The sequence below is a fragment of the Rhipicephalus microplus genome, chromosome 7 (assembly GCF_043290135.1).
Source record: "Rhipicephalus microplus isolate Deutch F79 chromosome 7, USDA_Rmic, whole genome shotgun sequence".
Taxonomy (NCBI): domain Eukaryota; kingdom Metazoa; phylum Arthropoda; class Arachnida; order Ixodida; family Ixodidae; genus Rhipicephalus; species Rhipicephalus microplus.
Genome location: NC_134706.1, coordinates 133,545,504 through 133,567,441, shown reverse-complemented (window position 1 = coordinate 133,567,441; position 21,938 = coordinate 133,545,504). Strand labels below are relative to the sequence as shown.

General features: G+C 45.5%; 1 protein-coding gene across 4 annotated transcripts in view; it reads left to right on the top strand.

Annotated features, from left to right (window-relative positions):
* The window catches only part of LOC119180433 (heparan sulfate glucosamine 3-O-sulfotransferase 6), a 167,214-nt gene that overhangs the window by 52,619 nt on the left and 92,657 nt on the right, over positions 1-21,938 (top strand). For all 4 annotated transcript variants that reach the window (XM_075869748.1, XM_075869749.1, XM_075869747.1 and 1 more), the window contains exon 2: positions 15,560-16,570. In XM_075869748.1, the coding sequence (XP_075725863.1) occupies positions 15,669-16,570 (902 nt within the window). In that variant the 5' untranslated portion in view covers positions 15,560-15,668. The remainder of the gene's footprint in view (positions 1-15,559; positions 16,571-21,938) is intronic.

Below are 21,938 nucleotides of genomic sequence, written 5' to 3'. Positions count from 1 at the left end.
ATGAAGCCAATATGATAGTCACATCTTCTGACGCTCGCTGGCAATGGGTGCTTCTACAACGCATTATTGCTGCAATACTTATTGTTGCATTTTGAAGCATGTATACAGAACGCGTGTATACATGTAAAGCATAAAAGTTACTTTCACTGCATTTCCCAGCAGAAGTTATTTTCACACTATTTACAACATGCGGAACCAGAGGTGTCTTCGCGACGCCACTTCATACAAATGACTGTTCAGCTAAAAGACTTTTATGACCAACTGAACTTTCAGTTGGACTTGTATGCGGAGTTTGTGAAATGCGCTGCTCAAGTAGCCCTTTATATTTTGTTATTTGGTATTTGCTTTGTAATGTTCCTTGTACATTTTTCGAAGCTACCTTACGTATGTTGTACGATATATGTATACGTAAACCACGTTTGTATGAAATACCCTGCACAAAAAGAAAAAGATTCATGGTCTTCTGGTAGACCATCCACTTGCCACACAAACGACCCGTGTTCAATACCGGGCCGTTGTGACCCAGGATTTTTTTTTATAATTTATTGTAGTTGCATCGTTCTCGATTTTTCGATCATGCAAAATATCATAATTTTTTGCTCACAACAAGCGACGTCGACACCGTAATTTCTGCTAACCAAGCTCTTTACCGCTATCGAGTTAGTAATTCTGGCGTTGTCACAATCACCTAAGAATGATTTTGGCGATCTTTTCTTCTGCGACACAACGTTTTACCTCGTTTGTCGTTCAGGTTAGATTTTGTTTTCATTTACTTGAGCGGGCAATAAAACAATCGTTTATGAGCTTATATTAAACGAATTTCCCCGGTATGCTCATTACTTGCACGAAGAAACTGCAGGAGTATAATACAAGACCTCCTTTCCAACATTCTTTTTGGAGTCATCCACGCGAAAAGTTGTTGAAAGCTTATCAAAAGTGCTTAAATATTTAATTCATGGTCACATGACAGTCAGCACACAGGAGAATATGATGTCAGTAAAATTTGTTTTGTGAGTTGGCGAAGTGCTCTTACTTAAGTGCTAGAAAGACGTGTACCATAAAGCAAGTATTCAAGACAAGAATATTTCTATGATGCTGCGCGTATTTTCTTTTTCAATTTCAGTAAAAAAAATGACACATATATGATATTTAAGCTGTATTGTCACCCAATGGCAGTAATTAAACATCGATAACTGCAGGATCATCATCATTAGCATCTCTGAGTTTTCATGAATACCAGCAAACGAAGACACTGTATCCCAACGACCACCGATCGGCCCTATCTTGGGCGTGCTCATTCCATCTTGTGTGGGCGAATATACTTAATTCATCAACTTACAGCACTCGCTACCGCTTTAAGTTGCATTGACGATTTCTTGGTACCCATTCCGTCGCTCCCAACGACTCGGTCTCTCACATTACTCAGTCGGCTCAGGCACCTCTCCTCCCCCCCACCCTCCAATGATAGGTCTACATTTCTTCATTCTATCGCGCATTGCATGTTCCTAAACTTTTGCTGAGTTTTCTATTAACTTATCTCAGTTTCATATATTTGCACTGCCAATATGCCTTGATTACACACTTTCCGCACTAGAAAGGCCGTAAGTTACCGGTGGAGAATTGTGGGAAATCTGAGGTAAGCGATCGGGCTCATTTTTATTATTTCGGGAGATTCATTTCCATGATTCGATGGGTTTTCATGTTATTCACCTATGGACGTACATATCCTTGCACATATTGTAAAAGCTGGTGGACCATTTGGAACTTATGCACTAATACATCCTCGATTTAGATGTTCCATAACTTTTCGCAATTATTCGTCACCATTGCCGAGGAGCACAATCTTATCAGCAACCCATATATTACGCTCGGACATTCTTTTTCAATATAGGTCTTCCTTTTTCATCCATGTATTGTCACTTGAATTCTTCTAATAAATTTAACGTAAATCACGAAAGACATGCACGGACGATGAAAACAGGGCGAATTAACTCTTACGTAACCACAACACGAAAAGTTTATAGCAAAAAAAAAAACGTCATATGCATGACATCTAACTCACTTGCGCAGGTGAGCTGAGTATACCTAATAGCACGTTGAATGGTTAAGATAAATAGAGGCACAAATTCTCTTCTCTACTGTGCAAGAAACGGTCTCAAGAAATCCAGCGTGCAACCAAGTAGTCACTGACACCCGACTTACACACGTGTCATTCATATTCTAGATACGAAAGGCTTTAAAAATTTCTCGTATCAATTTATCAGCTAGTTTGAAAAGGATCAAAGTGTCATCCGATCTTGGGCAGCAAGCAATATATGCTGACAATGTCTTGAAAACATTGAGTTAAGCTTTTCTTTCAATGAGTTGTCAAGCCGTTATGCATAATGTAAGTGAAGTTTGAGTGACATGACATGGTTGCGAGATGATGTTCTTAAGATAATTTCTGGCACAGCATTACATAGTTTTGTTTCCGTCTTTATCATAACTACTTATGGATCAATATGTGGGGTTTAATGTCCCGAAACCACCATACGATTATGAAAGACGCAGTAGTGGAAGGCCACGGAAGTTTCGACCAGCTGGGGTTCTTTAACGTGCACCCAAATCTGAGCACACGGGCCTATAGCATTTTCCCCTTCATCAAAAATGGAGCTTCCGCACCCGGATTTAATCCCACGACCTGCGGGTCAGCATACCGTAACTACTCATCCAGCTGTTTGCTTAAGGGATAATGCCAAGTTACGAAAAATATTTTAAATCAATTAACTAACTAGGCATTATTAGTCTGCAATATAGAGCATATCTTTTTAGGAACATGTCAGAATTAAAAAGCAAGTCTTAATTTTGTGATTTTTCTAATTAAAAATTCTATTAAATCTATGCCTAACGCGAACATTCTTAAATCAAGTTCCACCTAATAAAAATTTATTTTTTGCAGGAACTTAAACAATGCTTTGCCTGTTCAATGTACTTGAAATCTGATGAAAATTAAAAAGCATTGTAAACAAATAACTAAGAAGTATGCACTAGATCTAGGGGCAGCTTTGTATAAGAGGCAGCCACATTACGTTTCGTGGCACGATTTTGTGTATTGAACTTCATTCCACGCCTACTAAGGTGGTGAAAAAGTGCGCCGAATTTGAATGAGAAGTGTTCATTAATAAATGAGTTACAACTGTTCGCAAACAGAAAACTACCAGAAAGATGAGTGCCGAGAAAATCAACAAAAAAGATTTGAACCAGGTGCAATGCTCACCCAAGATCATCAGGAGGCCTGAAATTCTCAACATTTGTAGCCTAATTAATTGTGGACGTTATTAGTGCATTTTCTCTAGCGGCAACTCTAAATGTTTTGCCGAGTTTGATTTGCAGCATCAGCGCCATGCGTGACGGGACGCTTTTGCACTGCGATGCAGATAATTTGCGAGGCACTCTTTTCCACTGTATGGGGCCGGCTCGATCTGAATTCGCTTGAAAAATTTCACTGTTGTTCTTTTGTCCTTATTGAAATCACACATATCATCAAACAAAGCAAATTTGATGGTTTCAAAGTCCACATACATGTTTTTGAAGGTGAACAACACAAGAGCTATTTAACGCGCTCTCCTAGATACTAGTTTATGACTACTATGATTAAAAATAACGTGCTGACAATTCTTTGAAAGCATTATCACATGTTGGCACTTGACATGATTGGTAAATAACCAACCAATGACTACATATCAAGGAAGTCAGATCATTCTCACAAAACTGGCACTTTCTGTTTTAATTTAGTAAGTGATGAGTGGTCTTACATTTTTGCTTGTACCATTTGGAAGTAACATAAACAAAAATGAAGAAACGACATTTTCAGAAAAAAAAAGGGTGGGTGGGAGAAGACAGGAGAGGAAGACGCAACTTGATTTTAAAAAAAGGGGAAACAAATCCATCTGGCGACTTATTCAGGGATCTGGGCAGCGGGCAGATATCGCCGCCTAGGTGTCGGCCACGAGCCGTTGAGCTCTGGCCCGGAACCCTGGACGGCCCACACTAGGTCTCCGAGAGTATAGCTGAGCAGAACACTCTCCTAGTGAGTACGGTTCGAGGGTGGGTCCCCGCATGTGCTCCAGGGTCTCCCTGGCCACGCGAAACTTGCAGCGTGGCACATAAAGCTTTCGGTAACAGAGATTCAAGATCACCGGGTTCGAAAACGTCTTGATCTGCAGCTGTCGCCACGTGACCACCTGCTTTTTGTTCACTATTTAGTGCGGAGGCGGAATTTCGTACCTGGCCAATCGGTAATGCTGGGTAACGGGACAGTTGTTTCCTTCTTTATTCCTTGTCCCAGTTCCTCCACCCCCCCCCCCCCCCCATATTTTGTTAAGCCACGCAAGAACTCGCTCAACTTTACACTCTGCTGTTAGATGTCCACCTGTCATGCGCGGCTCAGTGAAATCCCATACATAAGTTTTTTTTTTTTTTTTTTCAAGAAGCGTGGCCGTAATAAACCATCTCGTGCCAGCAGTATCTTGCAGGCCACACCCATCGCACGTTTACCAAAGGGCATGTTGGGCACGAAGTGCGAAAATACTTGATATGCAGTCCTCTGGCGACGTCGGGGTGTGCGACATGACATTACGTGCAAACCAAAAGGGATATTTTTTTTTACTTGTTATGTCATTGTTCGCCATTAGCAGCCGTCACAGTTTGAACTGCGTCAACATTTTGAACTGCGTCAAGAGGTACACAAAAACAAGTAGTATACAGGGTGCCCCACGTAACTTTAGCCAAAGTTTAAAAATATGCCGGTACATATAATCACGACGCGACCAAATGCATATTGCTCACCACTGCCTGGAGTTAGACCAATTTTTGTGTTCTCAAGTATTGTTTAATTAGATCTGTTTAAATAACTAACTTTTGAAAGAACAAAGATGAATAAAAAATTTCAAAGAGAAAGTTGTAGATCGGTTTGCAAAACGTCCAAATAGATAGTTTTGAATCTTATTTCTGCCAAGTATAAGTGTTCTTGTGCTAAATACGAATTCCCGCGGAATACAAAAAAATACCGCATAACAAACCCGCCCGTGAGCCAGTGCGCACGCTGATTCTTGTGCTCCCTAATGTTTCGCGTACGAACGACACGCTTCTCTCACACCGGTTCATGACAGCGATAAGCAGTCACAGCGGTTATCGTTTTTGTGGCCGATAGCAAAACTTGTTCATCGTAAAGCCACCACCATCGTTGCAGCCTTGCCGAGACAGCACAATGGGGCAAATGCTATGGTCGCCCGTGCGCGGAACGTTAGGGATCAAGAATCATTGTGCGTACTGGCGCACGAGCGGGTTTGTCACGTGGTATTTTTTGTATTTCGTGAGCATTTGTAATTAGCAGAAAAACATTAATACCTAACAGATATAAAGTTCGAAACTGTCTAATCGGACGTTTTGCAAACAGATATACAACTTTCTAATTGAAACTTTTTATATGTCTTCGTTTCTTGAAAAGTTAGCTAATTAACATATCTAATTAAACAATATTTGAGAACACAAAAATAGTCTGACGAACTCCAGGCAACGGTGAGCAACATGCATTTAGTCGCGTTGTAATTACGTGTTTCAGCATATTTTAAAACTCTGGCCAAAGTTACGTGGGACACCCTGTGTAAACAAAGAGAAAGCCACCAACGTTAGAACAGATTTACAGTGTTTACCGAGATCCGAGATAAATTATGGAAACCAAACGGTGCAGTACCAATCAATGTGATTTGATAATGAATTAAATGACACCTTACAGTTGGACGTCAGCCAAGGGACATATAAAAAGAAGACCTTAAAGAAATGTTTTTCAGAAAAGAAATAACTTATCACCACTAATAAAATAAATGGGGGACCCTTAAACTTCATCTTTTAGGGTTGAACGCCATAGTGATATCCAGTCCCTAGTGCGCACTTCAACCATTTAGAGCATACAGCGAAAGGTGTTATGAGTTCGCACCTCTGGTCTCGCGCAGCGTCGGTGTCCGCAACCACATCGCCCGAAATTAGAAAAAAAAACAACGCCAGACCTGCCGGTAGGTGGAGTACAGTCAAAGCAAAAGCTAGAAAAGCGGCCTTTCAGAGCCTTTTAAAAACGCTGATTGGGTAACTACTGCAAGCACACTTGCTTGGTACACACTAGAGCGTTATTAATAAACGTATGGGTAGTAGGCCGGCATTCGTATATGCTATTTTTCGTCATTCTTTTGAGAAGCGTGTATCCGCTAAACACTTGCTAGAAATTTTGTGCCAATTATCCATGCATGGGCTGACGACGATGAGGAATTATGGCTGAAGTGAATATGCGCCACAGTTAATAGGCAAACAAGAACAAGCTTTTGAAATGGGTTGGAGCATTGGACGGCCCACTCGTTACGCTAATCGCATTGTTTGACGACTGGTTGTTCTTTCGCTGTTGTAAAATGCTTTATAAGTCGTATTAATGCGATTGCTTTCTCAAGATGAAGCCTGCCTAAGGCAAGTTTGACAGCAAGTCACAAGCACCGGAGTAGCTCAATGGTAGAATACTGGGCTGGCACCCAGCAGACCCGGGTTCAAGCCTCACTGTGTCATTGGTGCAAGGTTTTTTTCTAAACTTCGCGCGATGTGGGTATATACATCGGCGTTGGCGGCGGACAACATGCGTGACCCGAGTTCTGATCTCATAACAACTTTCGCTGTAATAAAAAATCCCAGTACCATTGACACAGTGGTGCTCGAACCCGGTTCCGCTGGTTGCCAGCCCAGTATTCTACCATTGAGACACGCCGGTGCTTGGGGCCTGTTGGCAAACTTGCCTTAGGCAGGCCTAATGTCGGGAAAGCAATCGCGTTGATACGATTTATAAGGGTTGGTTGAAACAGCGAAAGGACAAGCAGTCGTCGCACAATGAGAATAGCGTAACGAGTGGGTCGTCCAATGCTCCAACCCATTGCAAAAGCTTGTTTATGTTCAGCCATTAACTGTGGCGGGATTGGCAGCAGCAAGCACGGGACCGAGTTGACCGGCGGAACATGGGAGAGGCCTTTGTCCTGCAGTGGACGTAGTCAACCTGATGATGATGATTAACTGTGGCGCATACCCATTTCAGGCATAATTCCTCATCGTAGTCAGCCACTGCATGAACGATTGGCACCAAATTCCTCACAATGGTTGAGCGGATACCACGCTTAATTCTCAGAAGAAGTATGAAAGATAGCATAGCGAATGCCGGCCTACTGCCTTAAAATTTTTATTTTTAATGCCATAGTGGGCATCAAGTAAGTGTGCTTGCAGCAGTTACCCGATGAGTGTTTAGAAAAGGCTCTGAAAGGCCGCTCTTCTAGCTTTCGTTGTGACTGTGCTGCGCCTTCCGCGCAGGCCTGGCATATACATTGTTACAGGAGGGTACACAGAGAAACGAGATTACAGCTTATACTTCGCCAAGCCTAAGCCGAGATGGCAAGCCAGAGCGTGCCCCACATCCCAGAATCACGTCGTCTTTCTCACTGTCTGTCTTGATTCTTCAGCGTGATGTAGTCTCGTAACATGACCCCCGGGTGCAGAAGCACCGTCTCGGTGCTTTCCATGATGTTGCAGAGTGGTAGAGCTTAATTCGGGAGACATGAACAATGTCTGTAGACATTGGAGATGACGACTTCAGCGGGGCTATCTCGTAACGTCGGTCACCTGACGCAAGACGCGGTCGGGTCCTGAGTACCGGGAAAGCAGCTTCTCAGAGAGACCAACATGCCGAGTCGGTGTCCACAACAACACAAGGGAACCCGGGGCAAAGGAGACGTCACGATGATGTGTGTCGTATACGCTGCCTCTGTCGCTCTTGCGATGCTAAGAGGCGCTTCCGAGTGACTTCTCGTGCTTTGTGAGCTCTGGTGATAGTGTCACGGGCGTATTCAGTCGGCGAATCGACAGCTATCGGAAAGATGGTGTTGAAAGGTAGTGTTGCGTCGCGGCCAAATAAGAGGTAGAATGGTGAAAACCCAGCGGTATCATGGTGTGAGGAATTGTATGCAAATGTGACAAATGGCAATGCGACGTCCCAGCCTAGGTGGTCAGAGGAGACGTACATGAAGAGCATGTCAGTTAAGGTCCGGTTGAATCGTTCGGTAAGCCCATAAGTTTGTGGATGGTAGGCCGTCGTAAATTTATGTTTGCTTTCGCAAGAGCGAAGCAGGTCGTCAATAACTCGGGAGAGGAAATAGCATCCACGATCTGTGAGGAGTTGGCATAGAGCACCATGATGGAGGATGACATCGTACAGAATAAAATCGGCAGCATCTGTGGCACATCTGGTTGGCAAAGCCCGCGTGATGGCGTACCGGGTTGTATGATCCGTAGCGACAGCTATTCATTTGTTTCCGGAGGTGGACTGATGGAACTGGCCTGGGAGATCAAGACCAACTCGAAAGAAGGGGTAAATAGGAATATCAAGTGGCTGGAGGAGTCCGGCAGGACTCATAGGGGTTTTTTTTCGACGTTGGCACTGGTCGCATGCGACGATGTAGCGGTGCACGGAGCGATAAAGTCGGGGCCAGTAAAATCGACGCTGCACGCGGTCGTAAGTCAGAGAGAGACCAAGGTGACCGGCGGCGCGGGCGTCATGGAGCTTGGCGATAACACTCGAACGTAGGTAGGACGGCACCACAAGGAGCAATTCGCGCCAATTTGTGTTGACATTGTAGCGGTACAAGGTGCCCTTTTAAAGTACGAACAGTCGAATAGACGAATGGGGCGTTGGAGAGTTGAGCTTCTCAATAATGTCACGCAAGACGGAATCTCGGCGCTGTTCATCACGGATGTTGCTCAAAGCAGAGAGAGAGAGAGCACACATGGAGGCGCTTCGTCTAAAGTCTCAGGAGGGTCCACTGGATGGCGGGACAAGCAGTCAGCGTCATGGTGTAAACGGCCAGATTTGTAAGACACTGAGTAGTCATATTCTTGGAGCCGCAGTGCCCAGTGACCAAGACGCCCAGTGGGATCCTTTAACGATGAGAGCCAGCAGAGGGCGTGGTGATCAGTTGTGACAGTGAAACGGCGACCATGCAAGTAGGGCCGAAATTTGCCAACCGCCCAAACTAGAGCAAGGCATTCCCGTTCAGTGATAGAGTAGTTCCGCTCGGCCGCAGAGAGCAGACGGCTGGCATATGCGATAACGTAAGCGCAGCCGCTTTGATGCTGGACCAAACAGCACCGATTCCATGGCCGCTGGCATCAGTGCGGACTTCTGTTGGGGCAGACATGTCAAAATGGGCCAGAATAGGTGGTGTTGTGAGCAACGCGATGAGATTGAAGAACGCCGAAGCCTGCGCAGCGCCCCAAGAGAATGAAACATCTTTCTTCAGCAAGTCCGTAAGAGGTCGGGCCACGTCCGCAAAATTGTTTACAAAACGTCGCAAATAAGAACATAGGCCTAAAAAGCTTCGGATTTCCTTAGTGCTGGTCAGGACGGGGAAGTTTTGCACAGCTCTAACTTTATCAGGATCAGAGCGTACGCCAGAGGAGTCCACAAGATGGCCTAACATGGTTATTTGTTGGCGTCTGAAGTGGCACTTCGATGAGTTCAGTTGCAGTCCTGCATTACGAAAAACAGAAAGGATGGAGGAAAGGCGGTCGAGGTGTGTTTCAAAGGTCGGGGAAAACACAATGACGTTGTCGAGGTAACATAGGCAAATTGACCACTTGAACCCACGCAAGAGAGTGTCCATCATTCGTTCGAAGGTGGCTGGGGCATTGCATAATCCGAACGGCATGGCCTTAAACTGGTAAAGACCATCAGGGGTCACAAAAGCAGTCTGCTCACGGTCCATGTCGTCGACAGCAATTTTCCAGTACCCTGAGCGAAGGTCGATGGAGGAAAAATACTTAGCGCCATGAAGGCAATCCAGGGCGTCGTCAATGCGCGGTAGCGGGTAGACGTCTTTCTTAGTGATCCGGTTCAGATGTCGGTAGTCGACGCAGAATCGCCAACTGTTGCCCTTTGTCTTTACAAGAACAACAGGGGAAGCCCATGGACTGGAAGATGGCTCAACTATGTCTTTGGCGAACATCTTCTCGACTTCCTTTTGAATGATCTGACGCTCTGCAGGAGAAACGTGGCACGGCCGTCGATGTACCGGAGATGTATTGCGAGTGTTAATGCGGTGCTTCACAATGCTGCTTTGACCTAGCGGACGGTCACAGAAGTTGAATAGGTCAAAGTACGATTCCAGGACGCGGCGGAGAGCGTCAGTTTGATGCGGCAAAAGGTCCACCGCGATCATTTTTTCCACATTAGAAGACGGTTCTCTGTCGAAGAACAGGCTTGCGTGCAGTTGGGGCGACCCACATCATTGGGGTACAAAGCTGAGATGACGCAATCCTCAGAGGATGTCAGCGTGGCGAGGGCTATTCCACACGGAAGCACTTGCGGACACAGAGCAGCAAAGTTCAGCAAAGGGATGCAAGCACGGTTTTCCCGTAACGTAATAATAGTGTCGGAAAAATAACACTGCCAGTCAGAAGGACGGATGTAATGGGCGTGAGCACGTAGTCTCCATCAGGTACAGGTGGTGACGCTGTTACGGCAATGCAGGTAACTGTTTGCGGTGACAAAAGGACATGTTCAGAAGAGCAGAGACGAACTTGGGGCGGACTGGGCGTACAGGGCAGGTCAAGTTGCACCGTGCTAGCTGAACAGTCAATGAGGGCCGAATGGGTGGACAAAAAGTCTAGACCGAAAATAACATCATTGGTGCAGTTGGTGAGAACAGTGAAGAGGACGGAGGTTTGATGTCCGGCTATAGTAACGCGTGCTGTGCAGACACCAACAATGGCAGTTGCACTGCCATAAGCAACACGAACACATCGTGAAGGGGCTTCAGTCAAGACTTTCTTTAAGCGATCACGAATTTGCGAGCTCATAACAGAAATTTGGGCGCCAGTGTCGACTAAAGCTTTAACAGGTAAACCATCCACTTTTACATCACTCAAGTTCTGATTGGTCGGGAGGATCAATAGAGGAATCGTAGGGCAAGTCATAGCAGCAGCGCCACCTCCAGGAGCGGCTCCAGTTAGTTTCCCGAAGGAAACCGTCGGGCAAAGGACGGGGTTGGAGAGCAGGGTGGCGGAGGAGACCGCGAGAATCTTCGTCGTGGTGAAGGCGAGCGGCTGTACTGGGCATTGGTCGTGGCGGTCATGTCGTAATGAGCTGAGTCATCACGGCGGGTTGGTTCTTGGCCAGAAGAGCGGGCTGATGTGTAACAATATATATATTTTTGTACTGCATTATATTACTCGAGAAATTTAAATTTTGGACTAGGTAATCGATAAACTTGAAAGTGGCTTGTGTCAGTAAAGCTTTGGCATGTGGCTGTATTCTGTGTTGTGGGTAGCATACTTTAAACCACGAGCAATTATGCACGTAAAATGTTTTCGACCTTCCTATGCACCTACTAAGTAGTCTTAAGGGAATAAGCGCAGTAACGTGTGTGCCTTTTGTTCGTTGGTTTTAAACCACGAAGTAGTTGTGATAATTACATGTTCTGACGCCCTATGACAATCGACGTTTGTACCAGACATTATTACTGTGATATTACATGTTGTATTGTGGTGTGCTTATATATAGATTTGGGTGCGCGTTAAAGAACGCGGTGGTCAAAATTTCCGGAGCCCTCCACTACGGCGTCTCACATAATCATATGGCGGTTTTCGGACGTTAAACCCCACATATCAATTAATCTATCATGTTGTGTTGGGAAGCATGTACACAAGGCACTTGTGTCTTTAAAGCACGATAATTATTTTTTCTGTATTTCTAAGCAGGGAAAGTAATTTCCCGCTTATTTTCAAGCCGACGCGTGGTTGTGGGGTAGAACACCAGCTTGACACTCAAATTATCTATTTGAAATGATATTATTTATTTATACCTTTCTCAATTTTTGAGAAAGCCTTTGAAATGAAACGCCTTTTGCTTCTGTTTGTCTTTCTTGTATTCTAAGAACTATAATAACAGTACTCCTGCCACGTCATCAAATTTTCAGACTAGGTAAAGTATGCTGGCACATATTACAGTAAGCTTTTAGATCACAATGCGTAAAAACATTGGTGCTTTTTATTTAGGTATTTGTGTGTGTATAAATGATTTGTGCGTTCATTCGCGTGTTATAATGTTTTCATGTTCAGATATAATTTCATTTTGTAGGATGGGGATAACGTAAAATGAATCTCCAAATTTCGTAGAATCAGATATTTACAAAAAATCAACTCCCAAAAACGCATTATTTCTGTCAAAAATAAACTCCCAGAAGCGCCCTGCGAGATTCAAAAATAACGAACACCTTAAAATACGTATACCCCTAAATATGCGTTATGATAGGCCAAGTTATCGCGGTGCTTAAATATCACAGTTTGAATATGACGGCAGCATGACACGTCGCACTTGGTTCATCGGGCAACCATGATGCCTGATGAACCGATGAGCCTCTATAAGGCGAGGCACATCACTACTGGGGGAACGCGGCGATTGGGAGTGATATCAGTGACGTCCCTGGCAGAATGAAGTGCGTGAACGAATAGTTCCGTTTGGCGTATTTCCCGGGTTTTCAGCACTGAAGACCAATAACTCCAGTTACCGGGCTATAACAATTTTTTTACATTCACCTGAGCATTCTATATATACTACACACACTCCATTTTTTATTTATGCAATTTTTTTATTTATTTCAACATTCCGCGGACCATCATATTGGTCCAAGCAGGAGGAACAAAAGAAACATCAGGTGATTTGTAAGAGCAAGAAATAATAAAAAGCACGGATTCCTTTAAAAAATACATCTATGTATATCGCTATTTAACAGATATACCATCTATGTGTAACCGCAAAAAGATTATAACCCATTTGAACACCGCACATTAAAGAGATAATTTTCCAGCGATGTACCGAAATTGTCAGTCAAAACATTCTCCTAAGGTAGTGAATTCCAGTCGTTAAGTTTTCTGAGAAAATAACTGTATTTGTAATCATTAGTTCGTGTAAATATGGTTGCCTGAGATATATCATAATTATAGCGTTTTTTTTTTTAGCAGTGGCTCATTGGACGCCAAAAGGTATACATTTGAGGCAACTTTCCTTGACATAATTTTGTATAAAAACGTTATTCGAGTCATTTTTCTTATTGTTTCTACGAAAAATTGGCAGATCTCACGTACAGTCGGAATCGATGATATGCGAAGCACGAATGACAAAGCTAGATATGTCACTTTAACATCAGCTCAACGTTGCGAGGTGGAGGTAAATGATGCCCTTCATGACTTCCGTGTCAAGATTATCGTGTTTGGATGTGTCGTTTACCCCCGTTTTCTATTCACGCCACGCGATACCAAATTTAGTATATGTGGAGCTAGCGAAATGGTCGCGAGCGTACAACATACCACGCTTTGAGCGTGGTATGTTGTACGCTCGTGAACATGACAACATACCACGCTATGAGCGTGGTATGTTGTCATGTTCTTGCATGACACGCGTGTCAGAATTATCATTTTGAACCAGTCATATATTTCGTCCTCTATTGATGTCACGTAACACCAAATTTGGTACATGTGGAGCTAGCAAAACGGCCGCGAGCGCATCTTGAAGGGCCCAATATACCCCAATGTAGCGTTGACGCGCGCACACGCTGGGCATAGCGACGCTACGTTAGCAAAACACGGGCACTCTGTAGTCTGACGCCAGGCGTGACCAGCGTCCGTCAGCGCGGCCCGACGGCAATCGGCGCGAAATGTGACATGCTGCGTTTCACGCCGATGAGTTACTGAGACAACACGGTGCGTCTCCCTCTTTTCATGACGAAGGGACGCCGGACACACTGAAATGCCCAGGTGCCAAAGCAACGCAGCGAGGCGCGTGCCTGCGAGTATATGGCTGGACCGGCGCCTGGCGCGGCAACGCCGGCGTGACGCGACGAAATGAACGCCGGCCAGCAAGCGCACCGCGTCACGTCGAAATGTATTGACGCCTTGACTTTGGCATGTTGTCATGTTCTCACATGACATGCATCTCATGATTATTATGTTTGCACTAGTCACATACTTTCGTCATCCATTTGCGTCACGTAATACCAAATTTGGCATATGCGAAGCTAGCGAAACGGCCGCGAGCGCATCATAAGTGTGGCATGTAGTCATCCTGTTACATGACACGCATGTCGTGATTATCACGTTTGAATGCGTCATTTACCTATGTCGTCCGTTCGCGTCGCGTAATACCGAGTTTGGTACATCTGAAGCTATAGCGAAACGGCTGCGAACACATCATTAGCGTAGCATGTAGTCATGCTGTTACATGAAGCGCATCTCTTGTTTATCATGTTCTGACCAGTATCATGCCTTCGTTATCCTTCACGTCCCGTAATACCAAATTTGGTATAGGTGAAGCTAGCGAAACGGGTGCAAGCGCATCATGAGCGTAGCATGCAGCCATGTTATTACATGACACGCATCTAGCGTTTATCATGTTAGGTTCTGTCGCTTGTGTTCGCCATGCAATCATGTCATTCCAGTTTTGCAAGATTCCATGTAAACGAAACCACCACAAGAGTTGCAGGACCATGAAATGCAAATCATGACATTCATGATATACATGTCATGATTTTAATGTTATGACTAGTCAAATATGTTCTTCATATAGTCAAGTTATGTTATGCCAAGTTTGGTATCGAAACCATTATCGAAACAACCAGGAGAGCGAAAGGTCATAGGCGGCTAGATAGATAGATAGATAGATAGATAGATAGATAGATAGATAGATAGATAGATAGATAGATAGATAGATAGATAGATAGATAGATAGATAGATAGATAGATAGATAGATAGATAGATACGCTCAAAGTCGCCGTAGCTCGCTAAAAAATGCTTCGCATTAAAAAATTGTGTCGTTTAATTAACGAGCTGGGTGAGTCGAGTCTTTGATGCTTGTTAAAAATAAACTTATCTGTCTTTTGTTGTATTATTTCAAAAAGAATAACATCTTTTCTTGTAAAAGGGTCCGATATATACTGCAGAATACTATTGACAGAATAAAAGTTTTATGAGCCAAAAGTTTTATGCTAGAAAGAGCACCTTTCAACTTTCTTTTTCGGAACCATAATGTACGAAGCGCCTTTGTACAAGTATCTGTTATCTGCAGTGTCCAGGTAAGGTTGCTGCTGAGAGTAACTCCCAAGTATTTATAAATATTTACTTGTCTACCATAAAATATATAGAAAAAAGTGACGGGAAGTTTTTGTTTCCTTAATGCGTAACATAACAGTTTTTTTTCTTTTCAGAATTAGGCACCCTATTCCAATGACTATACACCAGACATCAGTGGCCATGAGGGCTGTCTGCAATATATTGTGATAAGCTGTAGATGATATTTTTTGAGTAAGGTACAGTCATCTGCAAAAAATCGAAAGCTTACATCCTGCATGGGGCACGTACTCCATCTTGTGCTTCATAAGGCTATGGATGAAGCACTACAAAAGGGTCCCTTTAAAAATGCACGTTATTTTCTGTTTTCGTATGCAGGCTCTGTGGCTGTTACCCATTCACAGGCGCAAGATTCACGTGTCTATGCGACCACCTGCCCGTGACGTGCCAATTTGCCGGGCTGCGATGAACCAATGGGAATGCCGTGATGAGCCCCGCCGCCTACAGGACTTCCGTGCGAAGGCTGGTCGTGTACACAGCCACGCTGTGCATCCTTATCGGCTACGCCGTCTTCGCACCAGACCTGACGTCATTTTCAGGGACCGGTCGTTACGTGCCATCTCTGCCACGTCAGGTCTTCTCCGACGAACCGGAAATCGTAACGAGCGATCCAATCGCCGCCGCTGCATCGCCAGAAGATGACGTCATCAAAATTGGTGCCACGTTCAGGCAGATCCAGCCAGGACGGGGCAATGAACGTCGTGGCATCTACATCGCACCTAGGCGTGAAGGCGGTGATGTGATGAAGAGCTTCGGCAGACTGCAAGCCGGTGCCAGTGCCGGAAAACTACTGCAACGTCGAAGTTCTTCGAGACAAGCCAGTAGACTTACCCTGGCCCTGAAGACAATTTCCGCACCAACAGCAAAGCCACCACGCCCACCTGGATCAACGAACGATAGCAAAGGAAGGGGCGATGCCATATTTCGCAATATTAACCCGAAAACACCCTGGACGACTGACGACGCTCTTGATGCAGACAGATACTCGTCTAACGAAGCCAACGACGGCGTGTACAACATTTCGAACGAACGAACGCAGTTCGTCAGCAGTGATCACGCGTTTACAGTTGGCACGGACTCCGTGAACGGTGGTAGTAGATTTGAAATCAGACGCGGATTGGACGTCGTCGCGTCGAATAGGTTTCAGGGCAGTGTTGGGGACGCCGAGCGTCCCGAACGGCGCCTCCCGCACGCCATCATCATCGGCGTCAAGAAGGGCGGCACCAGGGCAGTGCTGGAGTACCTGAGACTGCACCCGCAGGTGAGAGCAGCGGGGCCCGAGCCGCACTTCTTCGACAAGAATTACCACCGCGGATTCGGCTGGTACCGGTGAGTGTCAACTCACCGTATATCTTTCTTCGAACTTTTCCCCACAGTGTGGATCACCCAGTAACTGCTGGCCGACGCTTGTAAATAGAGGAGGCGCTGAACAGGCTGATCTCGGTTGGCCAGTCCTGCAAGTATACGATATGGTCGAGAGAATCATGCCGTCTAGTTGACAAAGCGCTCATTTTGTAAGCGCATTCGTCATCGTCGCTATACTCACGGACAACTTTTCTTGGCAATGAAGGGCAAGCTACGGAGTGGAGCTTCTTTCTGCACATGTAATCTTGCGCGAAGTAGTCCGGTTTCGCACGCGTCTCGCACCGATACGGAGTGTAGTGGCCTCACGCAATCGGCGCTTTATTTCGACAAAGATGCCTCCATGCGTTTGCGGTAAGCGTAAAAGGCGAGACATCTCACGTGTAAAAAAAAGAAGGAGAGTGTCAGCATATCAGCAAAATAAATAGAAATATCTCAATAGTGCATGCTGCGGTCGGTATCAAAAAGACACACGTACAAAATGAAGAAGTAATTTTTACATCGTGCGCAGAAAATGCGTATGCAATTGTGGAACTATATTTATTGGTGGTAGGATAAATGCCATTTGTTTCTACAGACTTCATCATCAAGAAAAGTTGTCCGCGTGTATGGCACTGCATCTAGCATCGTTTCCTCTCGACATCACGTCTCTGCAAAAATGTTCTTCTAGTACACAATAAGAATACAATGCATTATTTGGACTTCCGTGGATGAGCTTTTATTCTTCTTTCTGTAGCATACATGGTGCGAATGCATACAACGCATGTGTCCAATATTTAGATTAGGCGCATAGTGCATGAGCATCAGCCCCTGTTCCCAAGGAAGTAGGGAACCAGACAGAATTTCGGTTGGCTACCGTACAATGGGGGATTACGGAAGGAGGCAAGAAAAATGAGAAAGATGGAAGAGAAGAATAAGGAAAATGGAGAGACAGATATTAAATTCTCTGCAGCGTGCAGAACGCCACCGAAAAGCTAGAATCGTCCGTAAGATAAACTTTCGGTCAACCCCTATAAACGACGTATCAATTTATCGGCCATTCGGTCAACAGCAAACATTATTAACAAGTGAACAGCTTTGTCAATGCCTCTGTATAAAATGAAGTATCATATGTTTGTCAATGAGTTGCCGATATCTCGAAGGGGAGCGAAATGCCCCATCACTGTGCTTCTAGAACGATCACAAAACTTCGCCGATGCCCACGGAGCCAGCAACGCTTCACAGACCTCGCCTATAGTTAGCGTCGAATCCCTTCAAAGCCCCCGTGTTTTCCGAGAACGAGCTCCGTGTTCCGTTTGACTCGTTCTCGCGCTGGCCGCGTCGGTACCCGCCCCCGTCCTTGCTTGGCAAAACACCGCCCTCTTTGTGAATTGTTCGCATTTAAACACGCCGTTAGCCAGGCGCACACTTCAAACGCACCATCCTCTCTTTGTTTTTGCGTGGCGCCCACAAAATGGAGAGAGACAAGCACCATTGCCGAGCGAAACGAACTGTGCGACGTGTGGGGTGCGCTGCGGCAGTTGTCTCTAATTTGGGCAACACTCCGCGAGGTAAAGCAAGGGTGAGCGTGCTCGTAATTTCTGTGCGATCCATATAACTCGCCGAAAGCCAGCGCGGTGCCGCCGTAAGAAGCAAAAGGAACGTCATTCGAAGGCAAACATTGTTGTTGGGTCTGTGAAAATAGCCGCTAGAATTTGCGAATCTTTTTGTCCTACTTGAATGGTCGTCTTGGCAAATTATATACTGTTCGGCATCGTGAATAACTGCCATCTGGCGTCACCAGCTGAGAAAATTTTTTGTCGCTGTCAATCCGCATTAGTTATGGCACCATAAAGAAATTTCGCTAGAGAAAACACAGCCGCGTTTTCGACAGCACTGTTTCCCGATAATTTTCCACGAGCAAACCGTGCTGTGCGTTCAAATGGTTGGCGCGCTTCAACAACGCTTAGTCTCGCGGAGTCGCCATTATGCTATTCGTACTGTCAATAATAATTTTCATCGTTCCAATTGTGCTGTGACGTTTTTGTTTATTGTGGCACGAGTGTTTTACAAAGGATTCAAAGCTGACTTGACTTATAGAGCCTTTTCTACAACCAGTCAAGAGAATCCTTCAGCTTTCTATATAAGGCCTAAATCTGCGTATACATAAAGTCATTCCCGGAAGATTAACATGTATAGCACTTGATGAATGCTATGCTGTGTCCGAATCAGCAACACTTCGTGTTTGCAGTGGCTCATTATTGGTGATCAGCTGGCTTCGCTACAAAGGCGTGGACATCATGAGGATTGGTTGAAATATTCCCCTGCCGAACGATTTCAGCGTAAAATGTTCTTTTCCATAATGTCGCAGAATCACACAAAACTTTATCTTCGCAAAGACTGTTCGCCATTTTGGCTGCCATCTGCTCTTATAACGCGAGACGTGGTTGCACCTTAGAGCGCTTGTTTATTTTTAAGAGCAAGACTTTCATGACAAGAACAATGCAAGAAATATTGAGAGCAGAAAGGCTCATTCGGCGACATAAACAGAGCCACAGGGCCCGTGTTAAAAAAAATTTAGCCGATTTCTGGATTTCGACGTGCCGGAAGTAGTATTCGATTTTGATTGCTGATTGCAAAGAGTGAGTACGACCTCAGAACCTACATCCACGAAACATTACCCTATAGGTATTTTGTAATAATTTGCAATGTTTTGTAAGAAGACTCTTTGTAGTCGTCGGCGACACGTTAGCGACGCCTGCTGGCTAATGACAATAAACACATTTATACAATCTGGAAATTTTGTGGATTCAGCGTCTGGGTTCGAAAAACATTCGGTGCATGCCAGAATCTTTGGTGAGAGACAAGGTATACCCAATCGCAACGCTGGACATAATTTCAGTATTTTACCGGTGTCGATAATGTGTTGCCATTTACTCTACCATATAACAGTTCAGGGTAAGGATGCTGAGTTCCGAAAACTATTTAGCAGCGCGGAATTTTCGGTGGGTGCATAGAAAATTTATGCTATTACTTGATGAGGTGCTATAACTCGATAAAACGATGGCATTGGGTATTGCAGGTCTTACAGGCTAAAATCATCACGTGCCGAGCACGACAGCCTGACACCGTGCCAATCATTGGTAACCAGTCTACGGTAAAGGGAAATTGTTGAGCAGAGAAGGTCGTCAGAACGTATTTCTTGTTTTAATCCCTGTTCGGGCAGGCAGCCAGCCAGCAGCGGAGATTACTCCCGGACTGAAAGCTTTTTGAGTTCGGCTCCGGGGTCACAAATGTTATTGTTTCGTGAGTGATCTTACAGACACTGTTTGTTTCTCGTCAACACTGTTACACGTCCAGCATTGGAACCGGTAGGAAGTTCTTGTTATTATAGAGAATTTAAGACGTGAAAAGTGTTCCGAAGAAGATGGGGGGTCTTCGGAGACAGTAATTATACAGCTCTTTGTTGTCTGTCACCAGCAGGCACCATACCTTCGTATAGGTTGCAGGTTCAGCACTTGCCGAACTTGCAACCTTTTCGTCAATCTTTTCGTCTGCATTGCTTTCTTCTAATTCATATCATAATTGCTACAGAATAACATATCCTATACATTCCTCGGTGTTCTTGCCTGTAAGTTCTCATTAATATTGCGTCCTCCGTGTTGTCGTAACTCGTGACACACTAAGACGTGGGTAAACCTCCACACGAAAGACTCCCTCCTATGTCCGCGAGGTCTCTTGTTTCGCAACAGTTATCGCCCGCATCCTCCTCGCATTACGCATCCTCCCCGCATGCCGGGTCAAAGAGGCCGGTCGGAGTAAGAAGAGCGATGCCGCTGGTGCGGCCATTTGATCCCGCCGCCGGCGGGGTCAAACCGTTCGAAAACTTTCAATCATCGAATAAGAGGCGACGCCAAGGGGGCGTGCAGAAGCCGTCACATGTAACGTGAGCGCTCAACCAAAAGGAAGGCAAAACGAACGGAAACGTCACGCACGAAGTACAAGGCGTGAAAGTGATGAGTCGTCCGGCGGCAGCTGTATGGTGCAAGAACGCGATGAGCGCGCACAGAAGCTATCATCATCACGTTGATAGCACATTAACGAAGGCCTAAAAGAAAGAGGAAATAAATGGAATAACTAGTGCCGCAATTGGCTCGTATTACGTATAAGCCACACCAAGTGAGGGCTCGCTCATTAGCTGCCACCGCGCTGGAAGGTGTTTCCAGGGCCCGATAATTTTATAACGACGCCGCCGCCGGACTGACGGTGCCCCAACAGCTGCCCCCATCACTCTTCAACCCCCCCCCCCTTTGGCACGCAGTGCCCCCAAATTGCCATGGCCCCACGGGGAAGTCCGAGTATCCCGCCCCTTTTTGGCGCCCTCCGAATAGGCCATCGAGCGACCAGGGTCACGACCCCGTCATGGTTAGCTCCGAGGCCTATGCATCACGCAACCATCGATGCTTTTTTGTCGTGAGCGAAGCCACCTTGTTCCGCTGTAGGTGGCTCGCAGAGATGCATATACCGTATGGGGGCAGGGTTGCCGCAGGGCAGAATTGAAGACAAGAGCCGGAACGCAAGCTAATTAAATGCAGCCAAAGGCAGTCATGCTATCCCGTCTTAGCGCCAACTTTTTAGCCAGATGGAATAAAAGCGATACTGTAAATAGCTTCTGTGTTATTGAAGATAATACGATCATGACACAGCAAGAGGCGCAGAATAGTCACCATTAGACTGCAGATATACGAATAAATTGTGATAAGCCCAGGGCGCATGTACATTATATAGTATTCGCCAACACACATCAATGATATTGTTACCGTGACACCAGTTTGGCTTAATGTAAGGGAGAACTAATGAGAGATAAAAAGCTGATCTTTATTTCGCAGCGTTCCTGTTAAGTTCGCACGAGGAAACGTACAGTGCGTCAGCATCGTAAACTGAACCAAGTAGCGTCAGCAGAGAGAGCGGGCAGCACGAGTAGGAGCCTAGCTAGTCGTGCCTATGCCTTTGTGCGCAAAATCACCTTTTTTTTTTTTTTCATTTGCTGTGCTGTCCTCTGACGTTTTGGTAGAGGGGTGGAGCATCGCCGAGTGATTCGGGGCAACCGGTCTCGCCTGAGCAGAATCATATGACATCGAAAGGCGCGCCCAGATCCGATTCGCGACAGTTCGCGACTTCTCCGCTAGGGGAAAAGGCGCGTGCGCTGTGTCACCGAGAGAAAAGAGGATTTCATCACTTCGCGTTTTATGTCTCGCCGCGCGATTTCTCGGTGCGCACCAACCCGCCACATGGCGCGAGAAGGAAAGGAGGAGGGACGGCACCACTGCGCATCGGCTAACGCAGCTGAAGAGCT